Source organism: Solanum tuberosum, unplaced genomic scaffold (assembly GCF_000226075.1).
Source record: "Solanum tuberosum cultivar DM 1-3 516 R44 unplaced genomic scaffold, SolTub_3.0 scf00013, whole genome shotgun sequence".
Lineage (NCBI taxonomy): Eukaryota > Viridiplantae > Streptophyta > Magnoliopsida > Solanales > Solanaceae > Solanum > Solanum tuberosum.
Window position 1 is genome coordinate 1,794,444 of NW_006238940.1, and position 20,897 is coordinate 1,815,340.

The 20,897-nt window shown below is 33.6% G+C and overlaps 1 protein-coding gene across 1 annotated transcript in view; it reads left to right on the forward strand.

Annotated features, from left to right (window-relative positions):
• The first annotated feature begins 11,128 nt into the window (after nt 1-11,128).
• The window catches only part of LOC102601654 (lysine-specific demethylase JMJ25-like), a 15,122-nt gene continuing 5,353 nt past the window's right edge, over nt 11,129-20,897 (forward strand). The window contains exons 1-8 of the mRNA XM_006339967.2: nt 11,129-12,229; nt 12,326-12,441; nt 12,745-12,844; nt 12,940-13,081; nt 13,434-13,497; nt 13,581-14,412; nt 16,855-17,184; nt 17,525-18,088. Of these exons, the coding sequence (XP_006340029.1) occupies nt 11,477-12,229; nt 12,326-12,441; nt 12,745-12,844; nt 12,940-13,081; nt 13,434-13,497; nt 13,581-14,412; nt 16,855-17,184; nt 17,525-18,088 (2,901 nt within the window). The 5' untranslated portion in view covers nt 11,129-11,476. The remainder of the gene's footprint in view (nt 12,230-12,325; nt 12,442-12,744; nt 12,845-12,939; nt 13,082-13,433; nt 13,498-13,580; nt 14,413-16,854; nt 17,185-17,524; nt 18,089-20,897) is intronic.

Sequence of the window (20,897 nt, forward strand, 5' to 3'; positions counted from 1 at the left end):
GTTTTTTGAGAGAATCTATTTTGAGAGGGAAGGGTCAATTTGAAGAATGGGGTCTAATTTTAGGTTTTGGGGTTTTAACCAACTTAAGATACCCTAAAATAAGTAGAATAACCGCTTATAATAATTCCCCAAAGTACCCAAACTACCCCTCACTTAGTTGGACCTTTTAAACAAGTTAAACTTGAGTTTTATTTTCTCAGATTTCGTCGGGGAACCAGTCCGCGATGCGGAGGTGTTCCCACAAGTTTCTGGAAATTAAATTTCTAGGCAGTAGAGTCCGCGGTGTCTCCGCGACGCGGAGCCACTTTTTGGCCATTGGTGGAGCAGGTCTACGACGCGGAGCCACTCCCTCTATGCACAACTTCAAGCTGTCTTGGCAGCTTGTTTGGCCAAGGGTTGTAGTCCTCCTCAGGGACCCTTAGGGTGGTCCCAGGGAGTCGTACCCGAAAGTTTTGACCCTAAAAATATTTATTAAGACACTAGGGTCACCTCCACTGATTTTAGACTTCAAGCAACATATAAAAACATGAACAACATACCAGAACACACCAACACGCAAATGACTAGTTTCCGAATGTCTTGGTCGTCCCTTGACGTTTGACTTCCAAACTCTTTAAAATTGACTAAAAAGGCTATTCTTTATAATTTTAAAAAGTTATTAATGCATAAAACCCATGTGAGGCTCTACTTTATCCTACTTCATTTTGAGGGTCGTTACACGTTAATAGAGGTCGGGTATCTAGTAGCAATCTTCTTGTCCCTAACTACGTGCCTTGTAGGATTTGTCTTAGAATGAAATAGCAAGTGGATCCACCTAATCTAGAAATTTAAGGTTCTTGCCTTGGCAAGTAAGGACATCTCTATTTGGTGTGGGAGCAAGACACCAAATTCCACGTTATAGCATATATGGTCTATGTCAGTTAACGGTAAGTATTCCACAAAATGATCTATGTTTTCTCTAAAGGTTTTATGAAACTTTCATGATGATTTTTAAGATGCATTGACTATGTTAATGTGTTTCGATTTCTATGTTTTAGTTTGGTCATGTATATCATGCTTTTTTTATGTCCCCTTATGATCATATTTTACGTTCTTTTGTGTATCCCTCATACTTAGTACATTTTATATACTAATGCATACTCGTGCCTTCATTATTTAATAATGTAGGGTTCAACGCTTCCTCTGCTCCCGCTCGTGGCTAGATACAGATTGCTACATATTGTTTGATTGGTGAGTCCTCATACTTCGAGGGCACGACCATGGAGACTTTACTTGTTGATGTCATTTACTTTTGATACTTGTACATGATATATGGGTTACATCCTAACCATTCTGTTGATGTTTAGAAAGGCTTGTCGGACTATGAGTAGACTTTCGCTTTTATGTAAAACTCTTTCATGATATGTGATTTTCTAATTTTACCTATTATGTTGTATTGTGTGTATGTCAAGTGACTTGTATAGGGCCTCTCAGGGTCTTATATGTCATGTCACGTCTAGGGTGTACTTTGAATCGTGACAAAAGCATACACACGTAGACGGACCAAGTTGCATGGTGATATTCACTTATTTAGGGGACCAACCACTTAGGTGAACTTACTTACCAATCTTGCATGCTACACACTAGAAAATGTTACTAATATCTGGTCTTACTAAGTTACGAATTTATAGGGATGACGAAACCCTAGTTTTGTCTTTTATTGATTCAAAAATATTTTGTTGCTTACTACTTGTGACGACTATAAAATTACTTTTGTTACACAAATCCCCCTATCGGAAATAATACGACTAAGAGCACAAATAATAGCAATTTATCTAAGTCCAAATCATATTCGTTTTGGGATCGACCCTAATCTTTGTTAGGTTCTATATTTGAACAACTACCGCTTTATACTTCTTTTGGGAGGTGCAATTTGAACATATCTAAATGTAATAATATAACTCAACCACATAGTTCATAGTATATATAACCCAACAGTAGTATCACTTTATGAATTGTTATTGTTTAGATGAAATGTACTAACTTACTTCAAAAATGGCATTTCAATGTACTAAATCTCCCGATATGCGTGAGATTCGAGAAAAGATCAAACAATATATTTTTTATCTATGTGCTAAATAACCTATTTTGAGAAAATTATTATACATTTGAAGAGTCGAATATCTACTTCATGTGAGATATGAGTTGTGTAACTAAAGATGAGTCATATCTTCTTATTATTTTTATTCTCTATTTGCAATATAGACAAAAGATTCCTATAAATTATACGTTACTCTTCTATTTTTTTGGCAAAGGAAAAATTGGCACTTCTTATATATGGATTAATAATAATAAGATTAGATACTTGGGTGAACCTATTTGCATATTAAATTAAGCAAATTGATTATATATATTGTACTGTAAAATTTGAATAGATGAAAGGGATAACTCAACTATAGATGTGCAAGATATTTTTAAAAAATTGGATTTATGAATGAATTTTTGTTATAATTCAGTGAAATATGATGTTTCGCTCTTTAACTAATTTAACTGTTAATTTTTGTGAAATCTTAGAATATGACATTACGAAGACCTCTATCACGTCTTAGATATTATGAGGACAATTAAAAATAGAAAAAACCAAATAAGTCACCGTTTAATCTAAAATTATGTTTAAAGTATAATAAACTTTCTCAGGGGTAGCATAGATATTGAGAATTGAGAAATATGATGAAAACACTGTGTTTCAAATCACTAATTACAAACTACGACCTAGATCACAATCATAATACCCTTCAACGAATCACAACCGTAATTATATTTGATTTTCATGTTAACAACATGTCTTCATATAGTTTTTGGAGTCAAAGAGTGAACTAATGCCTAATGTTGCATTTATTACTATCATTATTACCGAACTCTACACTTTTCATCATAAGTAAACTAATGCTTTAGTATTAAAAGAATTTGTGGACACAGTAGAGGGTGACAAAAAATTGTACAAATTGTTGTTTCGTCGTTTGTGTAGGTTCATGATTGCAATTACTCAGAAGATATCAATGTGAAGGTCCATGGATCTAACATACGACCTGTAACACTCCAAAAATCTCTAAGCTAAGATTCAAATCATTCCTCATATGTGTATAAGATTGTATCGGGTGATTTTTAATTGTGCATAGGTGTTAAAGGTCAATTCTTTAGCGTGGAAGAGATTTGAAGATGAATTAAGGTCATAAGAATCCTCTAACATAAGATTGCGTTGAAAGCTTCTTTATCGATTGAGTTTCGTATTTTATTTAGGTCAACTCTAAACGATCATATCTCTTAGAATATGAAGATTAGGTGTCACATAACATATCAAATTAAAGGTCTATGAGTATTCTTTTGCAATGCCATCAAGTTTGCGTCAGTCGGAGTTCGAAGTAAATAGTAATGATCATTTTCTTACATGGCACAGTGCAGTTACGTTTTGACCGATGAAAAATTACTAAAAAGATTTTTTGTCTTTATACCCCTATGGAAATCCTAAAACGAATTTCTTAACTTCCATAAAGTCCTAAACAATCAGATTTCTATGTCTTAATTTCCCCTCCTCTTCTCTCTCAAACCCCAAGGCAAAACTCTAAGCATAAGACTTCCAAAGCAAGATTCTTTTAAAAAAAATCAAGATTCTTCTTCAAGGCAAGTCCTTATCCAAGGATTCCTAACTCAAATTTCTTCTTATAATCATGAATCATTAATAAAAATCTTAACCCATGACTATAGGATTTTCAAGAAACTAATTCAAGAATCTCAAAAAATGATTTCTTGATCGTTCTCCTTCAAGTTAGGATTCTTTTTCAAGATTCATGGAGCATTTAAGGTATGTAAGATTATCATATATAGTGAGGAAATTAGTTCTTCCTCATGCCCTACATCTACAATTTTAGTTAGTAAGATCAAAGCTAGGGCTTTTACTCTTTATCATATCATTGATTCTTGATTTTATCATCAAAATCAGTATACTTCATGTCATCAATGATGACGTGACTGTTGATTCATGGTTCATGCTTATTATACCACATGAGTCTCTTTTTAGCCAACGCTATTTGAAAATTTAGTCCTAATATTTCTTATTCATTATTTTCATGAAAGAAGTAAATTTATGATTTTCAAGAAAGTATTATTATCTTTAATTGCAAGTGCGTTATTTTATGAAAGAGTTCAAGAAATTATATTTAGCTTCAAGTTTAGCGATTCTACCAATGTTTTTCATTCCATGCATGCGAAAACCTCATCAATGAGTCTCCCTTCACCCATTGAATCCCAAAGAAAATCCAATTTCTTCAAGTTATGATTTCTTCAAAACTAGGAACTAGGGTTTCTATGATTTTCATGGGTTCTTATTGAAATTCAATTTCCTCTTCATGATTAGTTTTCATTTTGCATGATATTGATTATAATTCTTAAGTTGTCAAGGATATTCATGAACCCATAGTATGCAAGTATTTTATGACTCAAAATTATGTTATTTAAAATGTATGTCTCAAAATATCAGATTTCATGAATTATGATGCTTTTAGATAAAGTATATCTCAGTAAATTTTTAAATATCATGATTTAGTTGCTTTTAGATAAAGTATTTGTCACTCTTCGAGCCTACACCCTGGGTGTGGCCGGCACTCGAGAACCATTGTTGGCCCCAAGTGAAACCTTGATCTGGCTTACTACTCAGCGGAAGACTTTACTCAACAAAGATAAACTCATGAAATAAACTTAGAATGTTGTAAAGGAAACATTCAACTGGCCAATGAGGCAACTCAAGTGTCAAACATCAAAACAACTTAAATGAACAAGATTATTGAACTAATAATGTCTAACCATCTATGAAGCCTCTAAATACTAAGAGGAATGTCGGGACAAGACCCCCGATCATCCTAACAAAACTGGAATGACAAACAATGATAAAAAGGATCCTCCAGAAGCAAGGAGGCTCACAAACCACTCTGAAGCTCAACTGAATCAACGAAGCGTTGGATGCTGATCCTGGTTACCTGTATCTGCATCATAAAAGATACACGTCAAATGGCGTCAGTACATGAAATGTACGAGTATGCCAGGGGAATTCTAAAACAAGACATAAGCTTGAAAATGGAATTGAAGAAACTTACCTCTTCTCAACTCAACTCAACTCTTGTCAATATAAAGCAGAAATAAACATGTAGTATAAAGAAAAGCTTTAAAACATGTAGATAACAACTCAGTGTACTGAAAAAATACAATAGTAACTTAGTTTTGTATATGAAAATACAAGTAACTCTGTGGGAGATTCTCTAACCGACAACCATCACTATGAGCTATGTGTTGATACAACGTCTTGCCTCATATTGCCAGGGCCGTCCTATACTTTCCCGGGGTATAGAATCTACTACTAAGTGGATCCACTAGTCTATGCTAAAAGCATTAAGGAATCATCTAAAAAGTATGACATTTTCTACCCATGTTGGCTACACGGTTTATGGAGACTTTGAGTTATCTGAACTCGTCCCCAAATCGTTACTCAATACTACTCCCAAGATGTAACTAACTCATAAGTTTAAAAATATAACTTCTCCGTGGTTTGAGATTATTACTCAAAATCTTTCTCTTAAAAGAGATGATACTCAAAAACTAGCTCAAAAGCTCTTTTAGAAATCAGTGTTTCCTCTCTTGTTTAGATGTGAAAACATTTACTCTTGGGAATACTTAGTTCCCATATATCATTTTAAAGAAAATGAACTCACTCTAGTCTTCTCAACTCTGTGTTCAAGTCATTTTAAACAAGTTGTAAAACAATTGCAAACGACCTCTTAAAATGACTCGAAGAACTCTCAAGACTTGACTCTTAACTCTACCTTGAATTTGGATTATGGATTCAAGGTTATGATTCATGTTTATGAATGATTTCTAGATGTTTAGAAGTTGTTTAGAGTAGTTAGAATCAATAGGGAATGAAGGTACACTTTAGGAGAACTTAGAAGGGTAAAACGATGGGAAAAGGGTGGGGGCAGACGTCCCGGGCGCACTACTAGCGCGGGGCACCAGCCCCTGAAGTTCAGAGACTGGATTCTGGCGCACTGTTGGCGCGCTGCCCCAGCCCCTCCCCAGGTCAACCTGACGAATTTTTCAACTCGTTTTCTGATCTCAATTCGACTAATATCAATTCGTTTTCTCAATTTCTCTTTAGATTCAGTTACCCAATACATGAACACAAGAATCTACCCAAAACAACTCTTAAAATTGATAGATTATCTCAAGAACTCATCAATCCCATCCTAATTCAAGAACGAAAGTAAATTCAAGAACACTAATCAAAAACATCAAACCTTCAACTTTTTAGGACGAAATTACGCTAAAATTAACATGATTGGTGCGTGGATGAATGAACCCAATGCTAAGTGAACTCACATACCTCTTTAGGGATCAACCCTTGGCGAAATGATTCTCGATTCCGCAAGAAACTTCCAAGAACGCCTTGAATTTTCTCCTTTCTCCTCTTCTTGAACTATTCTCAAAAACCTAGGTGTATATTGGTTTGGGAAAACTGAACCAAATCAGTTTAGACCCCTAATTACTAAAAATGAATTAACTTGATTGGGTAAGGAAAGACCAAAATACCCCTCTTAAATCCGTGTAATTTTTCTTAATTGAACAGCCCAACTTCAAACAATCATATCTCCCTCATACGAGCTCTAAAATTAACAAATTTAGTGGCGTTGGAAAGAGGATTCCAAGACCTTTCATTTGATATCTTATAGGCTACCTAACTCATCATGTACTGAAAGTTATGACCATTTGAATTTGACCCAAAAGTCATATCATAAGCTTAACTTGCAAAATTTCAGATTTTGCTATTTCCAATTTAGTTCTTTCAAATACCGAGGTGTTACAGTATCTTTCTAATTATGTTCAGTTATCATGATTTACGAGCTACTCAGTATTTACCAGTTATTAGTATGATTCAATAGTATCAGAATACACTGTTTTAAGATTTATACATGTTTTCGTTGGGAGAATACTTAACACCGAGTGAGATTTTAGGATGAAGATTTTCGCTTAGCGTCCTTGGACCTTTAGTAGCAATTTCTAAGTCCCAGAACTACGTGACACCGTATGATTAGTCTTTATGAACTTTAGCTAGTGGATCCATCTTATCTCAGATATAATGATCCCCACCTTGGCAAGTTAACTCTTTTTTTTCAATGTAGGAGTAATTTACTGAACTCCATGTAGTAGCTCACATGGTTTATGTCGTTTTTAGTATCTCCCACAGTTTAGTCTTTTAGATTATTATTTTGACCTTGAATTCAGTTATTTTAGTTTTAGTATCTATCAGGTGCATGTTTTACTACTTGGTCATTGCATTAGTTCATGTGTTTTAGTTTCATATTCAGTTTAGCATCTCCAATTCATCTTGTCCAGCTTTATATATTATCATGCATATCTCACATACTCAGTACATACAAAGTACTGATTGCATACCTCTTTAACTACTTCATGTGATGTAAATTTAGGTCTAAGTCGGATCGCAGCTTCAAGTCAGCAAATGATTAGTTTTCTTATTTCAAACACTCAAGTCAGATTGTAGTTCTGGTATTTTATTTCTAATTCACATGTATTAATTAAGTGGATAAGGAATCATGTTCGAGCTGAAGGCAGAGGCTTTATAGAGAGTCAGTAACAATTGTTGTATTTAGTGTATTTCATTCCTGATTCTCTTTAGATTACATTTGTTGTATACAAGACTTTGTTCAGGAATATATTAAACTAGTGTTCCATAATTATGATTCCACTCAGTCATTTTAGTTCGTTTACATGGTCATATTTGGTTGCTCATGACTATGCCAGTATCAAAGATTAGCTTGAAGTCACTGTGACTCTAAGCACCGTGTTACGACTAAGGATAGTTTCAGGTTATGACATGACCTTGCACCTAAGAAAACTAAAGTAGTTGGAGCATAAAGGAGGTGTTTGGATTGAAACTTCTAAAGTAGTTTATAACCTAAAAGTTAAAAGCCACAAACGAGTGTTTGAATTGACTTTTATTTTAAGTAACTTTAGACTTTTAAGCTCTTTTTAGTTTTAAAAATGCTTGAAAAACATAATGATTGTTGTTAAGCACTTTTTAGGCTAAATAAGTAAAAAAAGGAGCCAATGACCAAAAATTGGGTGTTTCCACTTCTGTTTGGATGAACTTATTAAAAGTAACTTATAATTGGAAAAAAAGTCATAAGTAAAGGATACCCTACTTTTGATTTTTGACTAAAAGTGAGTGCTTGAAAACACTTTTTAACTTTTTCAAAAACCTCCAAAACTAAAGAAGTGTTTAAAAATAAAAAACACCTAAAAATAAGCTAATTCAAATGGACCCGTTTGAATTAGGAGGTATTAATCAAAATAGTCCATGGATTAAAATTTAGTCCAACAAAAACATTGTTTGGTTACTTTATTTAACCTAATCCATGGATTAGTTATACCTCATACAAGGTCTTATTTTATCCCTAGAAAAGGGAGGGATAACTAATCCAAGGTTTAACAATCCTTGGATAAGACCCCCAAATGACTAAACTATCATCAAATATTTTTTCCTAATTATTTTTTTTGTAATTTAATGTTCATTTTTATTTATTTATATGAGAATATTTATAAATATTCTTTAATTCTCCAAATTTGTTCCATGTAATTTGATGATTTCACAAACTAATATTTTTTTCTCCGTGTTTGATTTGTTATATTAGGTTGATTTAGTTTCATTTTTTTTTAAATGTAGTTCGTCCATTGACCACTTGAACTATTTGTTTTTTTTTTTAAAAAAAGCTTCGTGTATTTGAACAATTTAAGTAGCCTTAAATCTATGTTAAGTTTAATGTATATTTGACCAACAAAAAATTAGAAATATACCGTGCTATCAATGATGTCTATAGTGACATATCACACCTCAATAATAATAATAATAATTTTTTTTTTATATTTTAGTATTTAACTTGACTAGTTAAATGAAATATAAAATCTCATAATAACTCAAGGGTATAATAGGAACAAAACTTTTTCTAGAGTTTTAAACCAAACATAAGGTTAGGTGGGAAACAATGAACCAAGCACTTGATAAAAACAAATTATTGCATTACTAAACTCTACATTACTAATCCCTGCACTACTAATTCATGCGTTAGTAATCCCTGTATTATACATCTTTGTACCAAACGACTCCTTATAGCTTTAAGCTTATAAGCCACTTTAGAAAAGCCAATTCAACGACTCTTAAGTTGGGACTATCCAACTTTTGGATTTTAGTTTATTTTTATAATTTTTCCACCTAAAAAAGATACTTAAAAGTATCTTTTGTCTTTTCCAAAAACATTCAAAAACAAAAGTCTTAAAAGCCAAAAACTACTGAAATAAGTGAATCCAAACTCAAGTATCTTTGTGATTTTTTGTAATTTGTTTTGTGAACTTGCTTCGTACTTAAATTGTTTTTTTTTCTAAAAAAGGAGCCAGTTGGTTATGTTTATGTACTTGTCATTTTATTTCTCGAGAAATAGAAACAAATTCTGAAGCAATTTACATTATGATGTTTCTCACTTTTGAGATATTTTTACCATTTTCAGAAATAACATTACAATTTTGATTTTTTATTTTTACCATCTTCAAGAGCGAAATTGAATTAATGTTGGGGTTATATTAAATTAGGAAAAATTACATAATTACATGACTTAAAATAATATAAGTTTTAAAAATTTCAATCATTTAAATTAATTATAAAAATCTTTTTTTCCTTCTCTCGCTTAACATTTAGATACTCTACTTCTATCAGATACATTACAACTTTGTTTGTATACAATGTATTTGGTACAAATATTATTGTTGATACCTAACCCAATTATTTCAAGTCTAAATCAGTATGAATTTGATTTATAGTTATGCATATGATACATAACTTATATATCTGATACTCTCTTTGTCCCTTTTTACTTGGTACACCTAATAAAAAAATATTGATTGCTCTAGTGAGTTTATCATTTTACCCCTATTAATTGATAAGATTCCAAATATCTTTACTCACTACATTTTTCAAAAAATATTAACTTAAAGTTAATAAATTGAAGGTATAATAAGTAAAAAAACAAATTGTCATTTCTTAATTTGTCAAAAATGACAAATAAAAAGAATAAATTGAACAGGTAAAAAGGGACAGTGGGAGTAAATAACTAAAGTATCATCTGCTATGTGTTAGACGAATGAGCAATGTATCCACAAGTTTTAAAAAATTCAAAATTATTATAATTTAAGAAAATTTTAAGATATGATTTAATTAGGGGCCATTTGGTTATGGGATAAACACAAAGCTAATACATGAATAACTTTCATTATTCATATATAAATTTTATACCATGTTCAGTTTGTAAATAGGATAAAATTATTCACGTATTACTTTTATACAATGTTTGGTTGGTAAGTTTTCGAATGTTTAGTTGTCATTTTATTTCTCGAGAATTTAGAAACAAATTTTGAAGCAATTTACATTATGATATTTCTCACTTTTGAGATATTTTTACCATTTTCAGAATGGCATTAAAAATATTTTTTTCATTCTCTCTTAACATTTGGATACATAACTCCACTTTTATCAGATATATTATAACTTTATTTATCTTGTATAAATATTATTATTAATAAATAATCCTAATTATTTCGAAACTAAATCAATATGAATTTGGTTAAGAGTTATGCATACATAAATTGTATATATGATACTCACTCTGTCCCTTTTTACTTGTCAAATTTTGATCTGATACACCTATTAAAAAAATATTGATTGCTATAATGAGTTTTCCATTTTATCCTTATTAATAGGATTCTAAATATCTTTACTACTATTAATTTGATATTTATAAATTAAGGGTATAATAATTAAAAAAATGATTTTTTTTTAATTTGTCAAAAATAATAAGGAAAAATGATAAGTAAAAAGCAACGGCGAAAATAGCTTATATATCGGTGAGTTGTAAGAAAAATTAGTAGTAGTATACTACTCCTAATAATTTAGAAAACCGTCAAAATATGATGTAATTAGTGGGTGCGTCAGCAGAGACATGCCTCTGTTTTTATTAGATTAGATAGAAGTAGTAGTAGCAAGTTGAAAACAAAAAAGAATACCCGAATATGGCACAGTGATCTAGATAGAACTTGTCAGACGAAATCCTGTAAATTAGCATAGCGTGTAAGGCGGGACTTTTCGAAACTTTCCCCCCTAAATATATCTCTCCCTCCACCCACAGTTTTTTCAATCTTACCAAAACCCTAACCCCCCCAATACATACTAATCAGGTTTGAGAAAAAAGGATAGGTAGGTACTACTTACTCCTTTTTTCTTTTGGGGAGCGGGCCAAAACGTCGATTTCAGAAAAAAGGGAGGATTGTATTGTAGTTAGTAGTACAAGGAGGAAAAGGGATTTTGAGAAACTGCGATTTGGGTATTATGGAGGAAAGTATTGACAAGAAGGTAAACTTTGATTCTTTCGAGGAAACTATGGTGAAGAAGGACGATATTCAGGTCAAATTTCAATCTTTGGAGGAAACTACTGTTGAGAAGAAGGGGGTTATTCAGGTAAAGTTTCAATCTTTGGAGGATCTTAAAGTAGAAGAAGAGATAGTTTTGACTGAGGTTGTTAAACCAAAAAAGAAAAGGGGGAGACCACCCCACAAAAATAAGGGAAAACAAAAATTGGAGGAATCTGCAGGAAAACAGGCTTGTATTAAGAAAAGCAGGAATCTTGGTAGGAAAAAGAATGATGTCAATGAAAAAGAAGACCAAATTGATAGCAAGAGAGAAGAGGAAAAGATTGATTCTGATACAGTGAGTACTACTCATAGGCCAATGAGGTCGTCATGTAAAAAAGCTATTGAGAAGTTAAGTGAATATACTCAACAAATGAATGAATGGGATGCAGAAGACCGTAGTACTAGTAAGAAAAGAAGGGGTCAAGGCAGGAAGAGTGGCGTGAAAACAGAAGAAGAGAATGTTGATAGTGGTGAGAAAATTGCAAGTAAAAAACGTGGAATAATGAGTTCGAAAGAGAATGGTGGAGATTCTGATAGTAGAGAGGAGGAGGGTAATGGGAGTAAAAAACATAGGGCTGAGGAAGAAGACAAAGTGGAAGGATCAGAACCTGGAAGGCAAAGCAAAGATAATGCATCAAATCCCCGTGCTAGAAAGAGGAAGGATGAGAATGTAAAAAAAATCTTGCTTTATTTGAAAATTTTATCATTTAATTTCTTCTTTACTAACCCCAAACGACCTTCATTCTGAAATTCAAAACATGGGCAGGGTAATGAGATTGTATCAAATATGTGTCATCAGTGCCAGAGGAATGACAAAGGAAGGGTTGTTCGCTGCACCAGCTGTAAAACAAAGCGATACTGCATTCCTTGCATAACCACATGGTACTGGAAACTTTTACTTGGTTGTGTTTATTTGTCCGAATAACTTGTATGAGATTTTAATTGTAAGTTGGACATGTAAAGACATAATACTCTGCTTCTTGTGGCTTTATTTGAGCAGTTTGTCTCTTGATGATATATTTATATTGTCACAACTGATATGATGCAAAGCATGATGAATATTTTAACAACTCGAAGCTTTATATGTTTAAGCAATTTTGTTTAATATTGTCAACTTCAACACAAGTTATCATTCAATCATGTAGTTTTTCTCATGAGCGCATTTCCCTTTATGATCAATAATAGGTACCCTGGAATGCCTGAGGAAGCTTTTGCAGAATCTTGTCCTGTTTGTCTCCAAAACTGTAATTGCAAAGCATGCTTGCGTTTGGATGGGCCAATAAGGGTTGGATTCTTTTGCTGTCCCACTATAATTAAGTTACAGTCTTATTTTACAAGTTATCACTATGCGATATGCTCTTATGTTAAATCTTATTGCAGTTTTTGAAGGACTCACAATGTGAGGTAAGCGAAGAAGAGAAGTTTGAATATTCTAAATACATTTTGCAAAAACTTTTGCCTTTCCTGAGAAGATTTAGTTCAGAGCAAGTGATGGAGAAGGAGATTGAAGCTAAGATTCAAGGTTCTATTATCTTGTTTAGAATTGATGCCACAACAATTGTTTATATTTTTCAGTTGATATGCCATATTTTTTTCATGTGGGCAACTGTAAGTGTGCATTTTAAAATCTGGTTAGGTAATATCTATTGCACAGTTAGAAAAGATAACAACATAGCCATTTTCCATATATCTGCAGTGTTGAGTTTGAATTGTCGAACAGGGAATGTTTTAATGTACTTGCTATTTCCCAGATAAGAAAACATAGTTTCATGTAGTAGGTAGGGAGATACTAGCTTCTTCCAGGAAAAACTGGATGCCTAATGCATCTTCACTTGCTACCTGTTGTAACTAGAATTTCCTTTACATCTGGGCAGGGTTATCAGTGTCAGAGTTAGAACTGAAGAAGGCGAAGTGTCAGAAGAATGAGAGAATGTACTGGTGAGCATGAAGAGCCTCTTCTTTCCATGCCAGTCCTTTAGAATGATGTTCAAATTAGCTAAATTGGGCAATCTTTTGTGCAGCAACAACTGCAAAACATCCATTTTTGATTTTCACAGGAACTGTTCTAGCTGTTCCTATGATCTATGCCTTACTTGTTGCCGGGAGCTTAGAGATGGTCACCTTAAGGGAGGCGATGAAGAAGTCATCGTGGAATTCGTTGACAAGGGGGTTGGTTATTTGCATGGTGATGTGAGGTGTGGTTCTGTATCAGATACCCGAACTTCAAGAAGGTCTAAATCTTCCAAGAAGATGGTTGAAAATGATTCAGTGGATGATGCCAGGTTTGCATTTGAAATGGAGCCTGGGGATAATGGAGGGCATCTGCAAGATAATTTTGGTAGTCCTGCTGGTGAATGGAAATCCAATGAAGATGGTAGAATCCCTTGTCCACCACAGAAGTTTGGTGGTTGTGGTAAAGGAATTTTAGATCTGAAGTGTCTGCTGAACAAGACAGAAGGTCTCTCTGAGTTGTTGGCAAGAGCTGAAGATATTGCCAAAATATTTGAATTGGAACGCATGCCTGAAGTTTCTCAGGGACCATGCGGCTGTAGGAATTCAGTAAATGAAAATGATATCCAGAAAAGCAAAATGTGTAAAACAGTATCTCATGATGGGTGTGATGACAACTATTTATACTGTCCAGCAGCTAAAGATCTTCAGCAGGAGGATCTGAAGCATTTCCAATGTCACTGGCTGAAAGGTGAGCCTGTGATTGTCCGCAATGTGCTTGAGACTGCGACAGGGTTAAGCTGGGAGCCCATGGTTATGTGGCGAGCCTGTCGCCAGATAAAGAACTTAAACCACCCTCTTCTTTTGGATGTCGTTGCCATCAATTGCTTAGATTGGTGTGAGGTGAGTTTTAATACTTGCGAGTTACACATTCATTAACATTTTCTCCTTTTCAAGTAATTCTACTTGTCTTAGTAATCCTTAGTTTTATTTACCATTTTGGCCTTCTTCCTAAAGCCATCAGTTGTGGATTTTTTAGTTCTTTGTTTGTCTAGACCATTAAACATTGCAGCTAAAATTTAGCAACATTTTACTTTCAGAATAATATCAAATATTTATTCTATAAGTGCAGTACAATAGTTTTTTTTTTAAAATCTTGCTTAGACTTTATATAGTAACAGATTGAAGTATCTATCAGTTTAAAGTTTATATCAATATCTAAGAACATAATACTTAATACAGTGTGTATTACTATGATTTCAATCCTGTTAGTGTGTTTAGGTTAAAGCAACTTGATGGTTGTGATTTGTAGAGTGGGAGTAGGTTCCAAGTATCTCTTTGAATGTGTTCCTATTGGATTATTTATCCTTGCTTAGTTACTTACCTTATTATTGATAAGCTACTTTTACTCTATTTTGTTTTTGTTGAACTAGTTTCAAAAAGCATTTAATCGAGTACCTAATTCTATTAATTGAGGATAATGTTGCTTGTATCTGGTATGTTCTTTTAAGGGCTGTGTAAATCAATAGACTGGTTCATTTACATTGTCAGCTGGAGTTCTGTTTAGAAGAATAACTTGATTAATGTTTGTTATAATATCAGAAGTTCTTTTTTTAATTTCAAATCTTGTGGAAAACCCCTCTAGCCACATATATATGGTGACTTACAAGTGATATTCAAATAATTAAGGATGTTTCGGTCAGATAATAAAAATCATGGTTCTTTGAGTAGAAGTGAAATCAATTTGAATGGGATTGAAGAAGTATGAAGGGAAACATTAATTTGTTAATACATTTTGCTATGTAGTGCACAGCTAGCAGCAATCTCAACAATTTCAGACCAAGAAGTGAAGTAGTGTGTACAACTGTTAGACCAATGCTTTATCTTTTACTATTTGTTTTTAAGAAATGGAAAACTGTGTCAGTACATGCGTTTTTTTGTGTTTCTATTTTTTTTGTGCGGCATGTGTTTTTTGTTTCATTTTTTATATGTTTTTATCTTTTAATTCTTGAATTTTGAAATCAACCCAAACTATTCATGTCTCCTTTTTCTTGAAAATAATAGCTCAATTCGATTTCCCATCGACCATGTGGAATTTTAGGTTTACTGGAGCCAGTGATGTTCAATGTTTTAGCAATGTTTTTCTTTCTCGTTTTTTGTTTCATTTTATTTGTGTTATTATCTTTTAATTCTTGTATTTTGACATCAACCCAAAATTCATGTCACCTTTTCTTGAAAATAATAGCTCAATGTGATTTCCCAAAGACCATGTAGAATTTCAGGTTTACTGGAGCCAGTGATGTTCAATGTTTTAACAATGTTTTCTTTCTCGTTTTTGTTTCATTTTATTTGTGTTATTATCTTTTAATTCTTGTATTTTGACATCAACACAAACTATTCATGTCACCTTTTCTTGAAAATAATAGCTCAATTCGATTTCCCATCGACCATGTGGAATTTTAGGTTTACTGGAGCCAGTGATGTTCAATGTTTTAACAATGTTTTTCTTTCTCGTTTTTGTTTCATTTTATTTGTGTTATTATCTTTTAATTCTTGAATTTTGAAATCAACCCAAACTATTCATGTCTCCTTTTTCTTGAAAATAATAGCTCAATGTGAATTTCCCCAAAAGACCATGTAGAATTTCAGGTTTACTGGAGCCAGTGATGTTCAATGTTTTAACAATGTTTTCTTTCTCGTTTTTTTGTTTCATTTTATTTGTGTTATTATCTTTTAATTCTTGAATTTTGAAATCAACCCAAACTATTCATGTCTCCTTTTTCTTGAAAATAATAGCTCAATGTGAATTTCCCCAAAAGACCATGTAGAATTTCAGGTTTACTGGAGCCAGTGAAGTTCAATGTTTTAACAATGTTTTTCTTTCTCGTTTTTTTGTTTCATTTTATTTGTGTTATTATCTTTTAATTCTTGTATTTTGACATCAACACAAACTATTCATGTCACCTTTTCTTGAAAATAATAATAATAGCTCAATGTGATTTCCCAAAGACCATGTAGAATTTCAGGTTTACTGGAGCCAGTGATGTTCAATGTTTTAACAATGCTTTTCTTTCTCGTTTTTTGTTTCATTTATTTGTGTTATTATCTTTTAATTCTTGTATTTTGACATCAACCCAAACTTTTCATGTCACCTTTTCTTGAAAATAATAATAATAGCTCAATGTGATTTCCCAAAGACCATGTAGAATTTCAGGTTTATTGGAGCCAGTGATGTTCAATGTTTTAACAATGATTTTTCTCCATTTTAATTTCTGAAGTTAGTTATTTGCTGTTAAGTGATTCTAGGTGTGATGGATAATTTTGTTATTTCTTGGATGATTACAGGTAGAAGTTAACATCCATCAGTTTTTTAAGGGATATTTGGAAGGTCGAACTGATAGTGCTGGCTGGCCCCAGATTCTGAAGCTGAAAGATTGGCCTCCATCTGATTTATTCGATGAGCGATTACCTCGTCATGGCGCGGAGTTTGTTAGAAGCTTGCCTTTTCAGGAGTACACAAATCCACAAAATGGCTTCCTAAATCTTGCTGTCAAACTGCCACCTGATTCGTTGAAGCCTGACATGGGACCAAAGACATATATTGCTTATGGAGTTCGACAGGAGCTAGGGCGTGGAGACTCTGTGACTAAGCTGCATTGTGATATGTCTGATGCGGTATACCTTGCTTTTTATCCATTCTTTTGTCATGCGTATTATTTTCTATTTTGTTTTGCATACTATTCTCCCTTGGGCACAGTTGGGATATTTCTTGAAGAATGTGGACATTCATGCCATGCAGTTTATTTGCAACTCTGTAACTGTGATTTCATTAAGCTAATAGAAGCAGGCAAGCTGGTTCTACATGTTTCCCTGTCAAAAAAGAAAACGAAAAATGGAAGTCCTGAACATGTAATGAACTGTTGATTATTGTGTTCACCAATAAAAGATGGATTTCTTAAGTTGTTTGGTTTCCTCTGTAAATTTATCTAATATCTACTTCAAAATTGTTTTGAAGGTGAATGTGTTGACACATACTCAAGCAATAAACCTGACGCCTGACCAGCTTTCAGTAATGGAAGAAGTGAAAAAAAAACATGCTGAACAAGATAAAACTGAACTTCAGATGGATGAGGACGAGAAAAAATGCAAAAATGAAGCATTATCTGAGTTGATTGATGACCACTCTGTGCACAGTGACAGATGTAGCAGAAGAGATGAAGGAAAAACTGAACAGTTTGAAGTTCAAAGCTTGAGTTGTGAACCAGATTGCGGCAATCATTCAATTATTCCATCTGCTTCTTGTGTCGAACCAGAGGGAGATACTGGTTCTGATATGGTAATAAATGGTGCAATCAATTCTACTAGCTATTGTGAAGCAAGCGGAGGAATTAAAATTGATAATGATAAAAATGACGAGTGCAAAGATAACCCAGTGTTCGAAAAAAATGAAGTATTTGAGGATATGGAAGGCGGTGCACTCTGGGACATCTTTAGAAGGCAAGATGTTGCTAAGTTAGAGGAATATCTTTTGAAGCACTTCAAGGAATTCAGACATATCTACTGTTGCCCGGTCCCACAGGTATTAATAAAACTTGCTATGGTTTTTACTTTGACAAGTTCAAGGTGGTTTTTAAATTATATATATATATATATATGTGTGTGTGTGTGTGTGTGTGTGTGTGTGTGTGTGTGTGTGTGTGTGTGTGTGTGTGTGTGTGTGTGTGTGTGTGTGTGTGTGTGTGTGTGTGTGTGTGTGTGTGTGTGTGTGTGTGTGTGTGTGTGTGTGTGTGTGTGTGTGTGTGTGTGTGTGTGTGTGTGTGTGTGTGTGTGTGTGTGTGTGTGTGTGTGTGTGTGTGTGTGTGTGTGTGTGTGTGTGTGTGTGTGTGTGTGTGTGTGTGTGTGTGTGTGTGTGTGTGTGTGTGTGTGTGTGTGTGTGTGTGTGTGTGTGTGTGTGTGTATATATATAAACTGGGGTGGGGGTAATCTTGTATCGTTTGTTCACATGTACCAGAACTCTGCAACTTGACTTTGAGATATTAACAATTACCTGTAGTTAGATGAAAAGAGCCTAAATAATATGCAGTTTCAGCAAGAAAGCCAAAGAGTTAGAGACTAAGTTCCTTAATTAATGTGCTGAATATTCTTTCAGATATCTAATACTCCTACAATGTCTAGATTTGGCTTGACATGAAATTTAAGAAAGAAAAATGAAGACTATTGAATCTTGTGGTCTTAAACTAAAGATGTGTAAAATGTATCAAAGTGCCCTTTAATCTTGTAGTGTTAAACATGTCATGTGGAAAGTTAGAAGTGAGTTGCCAAAAAGGAAAGAAGCATTCTTTTTGTGCCGCATGGAAAAGGAAAGTAAGACGAACAAATTAAAACAGAGGGAGTAAGAGAGTGCTACAACCAACAGCCCAGACATGCCCCTTTCTATCACCTTTTTAACTGATTCCTTGTGTTATTTACCTGTACATGACATTGAACTGCAATTACTTTTGTTTTTTTTTGTATATGCAACTTAGTAGTCTGGTCAGGGATCTATTGGAAACCACCTCTCTACCTCTGAGGTAGAAGTAAGGTCATGTACATTCTACCCTCCCTAGACCCCACTTTGTAGGATTTTACTTGATATGTTGTTTTTGCAGCTTAGTAGTCTGCTTGCTCACCTTGGAGACAACATCCTATCATTTTACATCATGTGATATTACATTTTGGGCAAGGTTTTTCAATATGGGACATCAATTTTTCCAAGATGAAACCATAATTCCAAGTCTTTCAATTTATCTTCTAATTCTTTATTAGAGGGGGTGGGATGGTTTTGGAACTCAATCATTCAATGTTTGGGCGAGGAAACAATTTATGACATTGTTTTGATATTGGAATCCCTCAATGTGAATTTTGGTTTTAGCCTTTATGACATTTATGATGAAAATGCTTTTAGTTGATCTTGGCTTTGTAGTAAATGTATATTCTTTCACGATTAAAAAAGAAAAGAGAATGTGTATCATTTCATTTTTTCCAAGGTTAAAATTTATTAATTGCCTTTGTCTGGGTCATATATGCTTTAATATGTTTATCTAAAAAAAAGCTTTAATATGAACATTTTTAGTGGGGACCCCATGATGTGATTTAATGGTCGATGAAGTGGGTACTAACCTTAGGGATTAGGGTTCAAATCCTAGCGGAGACAAAACATTAGAAGGTTTGTTCTCATTTGCTTAAGTATTGGTGGTTAGAGTTACTTGGTATGTGTTAGTGGGTGGTAGTAGGTACTCGATGGAATAATTGAGGTATGCAAAGGTTGCTCAACACCACAATTGTTGACAACAACAACAATTATAGGACTTCAAAATGAAGTGTTTAGCTCTATTTTACATTTGGTGTACATAGTTTTTATTAGCTCAAGTAGAAGACATCTTTGATGTTCTAGATTGTTTATATGCAACTTATATAGTTTTCAGCTTTTGATAAATTGTAATACTCTTGAAGGGGAACTACACTTTTGATTGTAGTATACTTGTGGATATATAGAGTAAGGTTATTAGTTTTAAAAAAACAATACATATTTGGTGTAATTTCACAAGTCAGTTCTAGGTAGGATAAAGTGTACACATACCTTACCGCTATGTCATAGAGATGGAGAGGTTGTTTCTGATAGATCCTTAACTTAAAATAAAGCAAGTCCAAGCAATCTAAAAAAGAGGTACAAAAATCAGTAATATTAACATAATAATGTGCAATGGGAGCAACACAATACATAATAGAAAGGATAGTAATACAAACAAATTAATGCTTAATCGAAGCACAAAAACATAGAAACTATGAGAATAGTGCTAATACCATCGGTAAGAAAGAAGATCCAAGTACTACCACCAATTCTATCCAATAGGTAAGCGTGCAAGCAAGAGAAACAACTATCATCTTATCTTCTACCATGACTTGCAACCTCCAAACCCTCCTATCCAAAAGATATATCCTTTGTAAGCTCTAGATGTGCCATGTCCTGTCTAATCGCGTCACCCCAATACTTCTTTGGCCTGCCTCTATCTCTCCTGATGCCTGCTATTGCCAACCTCCCAACACCTCCTCATTGGGGCATCTACACTTCTCTTTGCATGCCTAAATCAGCTCAAGCTTGGTCCTCTCATTTTATCCATCACTGAGGCCTCACCTACCTTATCTTGGATATTTTCGTTCCTAATCTTATCTCACTTAGTATGCCCATACATCCACTCCAACATTCTCATCTCCGCAATTTTCATCTTTTGAACATGTGAGTTATTGACCAATCAACACTTGGTTCCATACAACATAGTTAATCTCACCACAACTCTTTAAAACTTACTCTTTAAGTTTTGGGAGGGGGGGGGGGGCAAATTATTAAA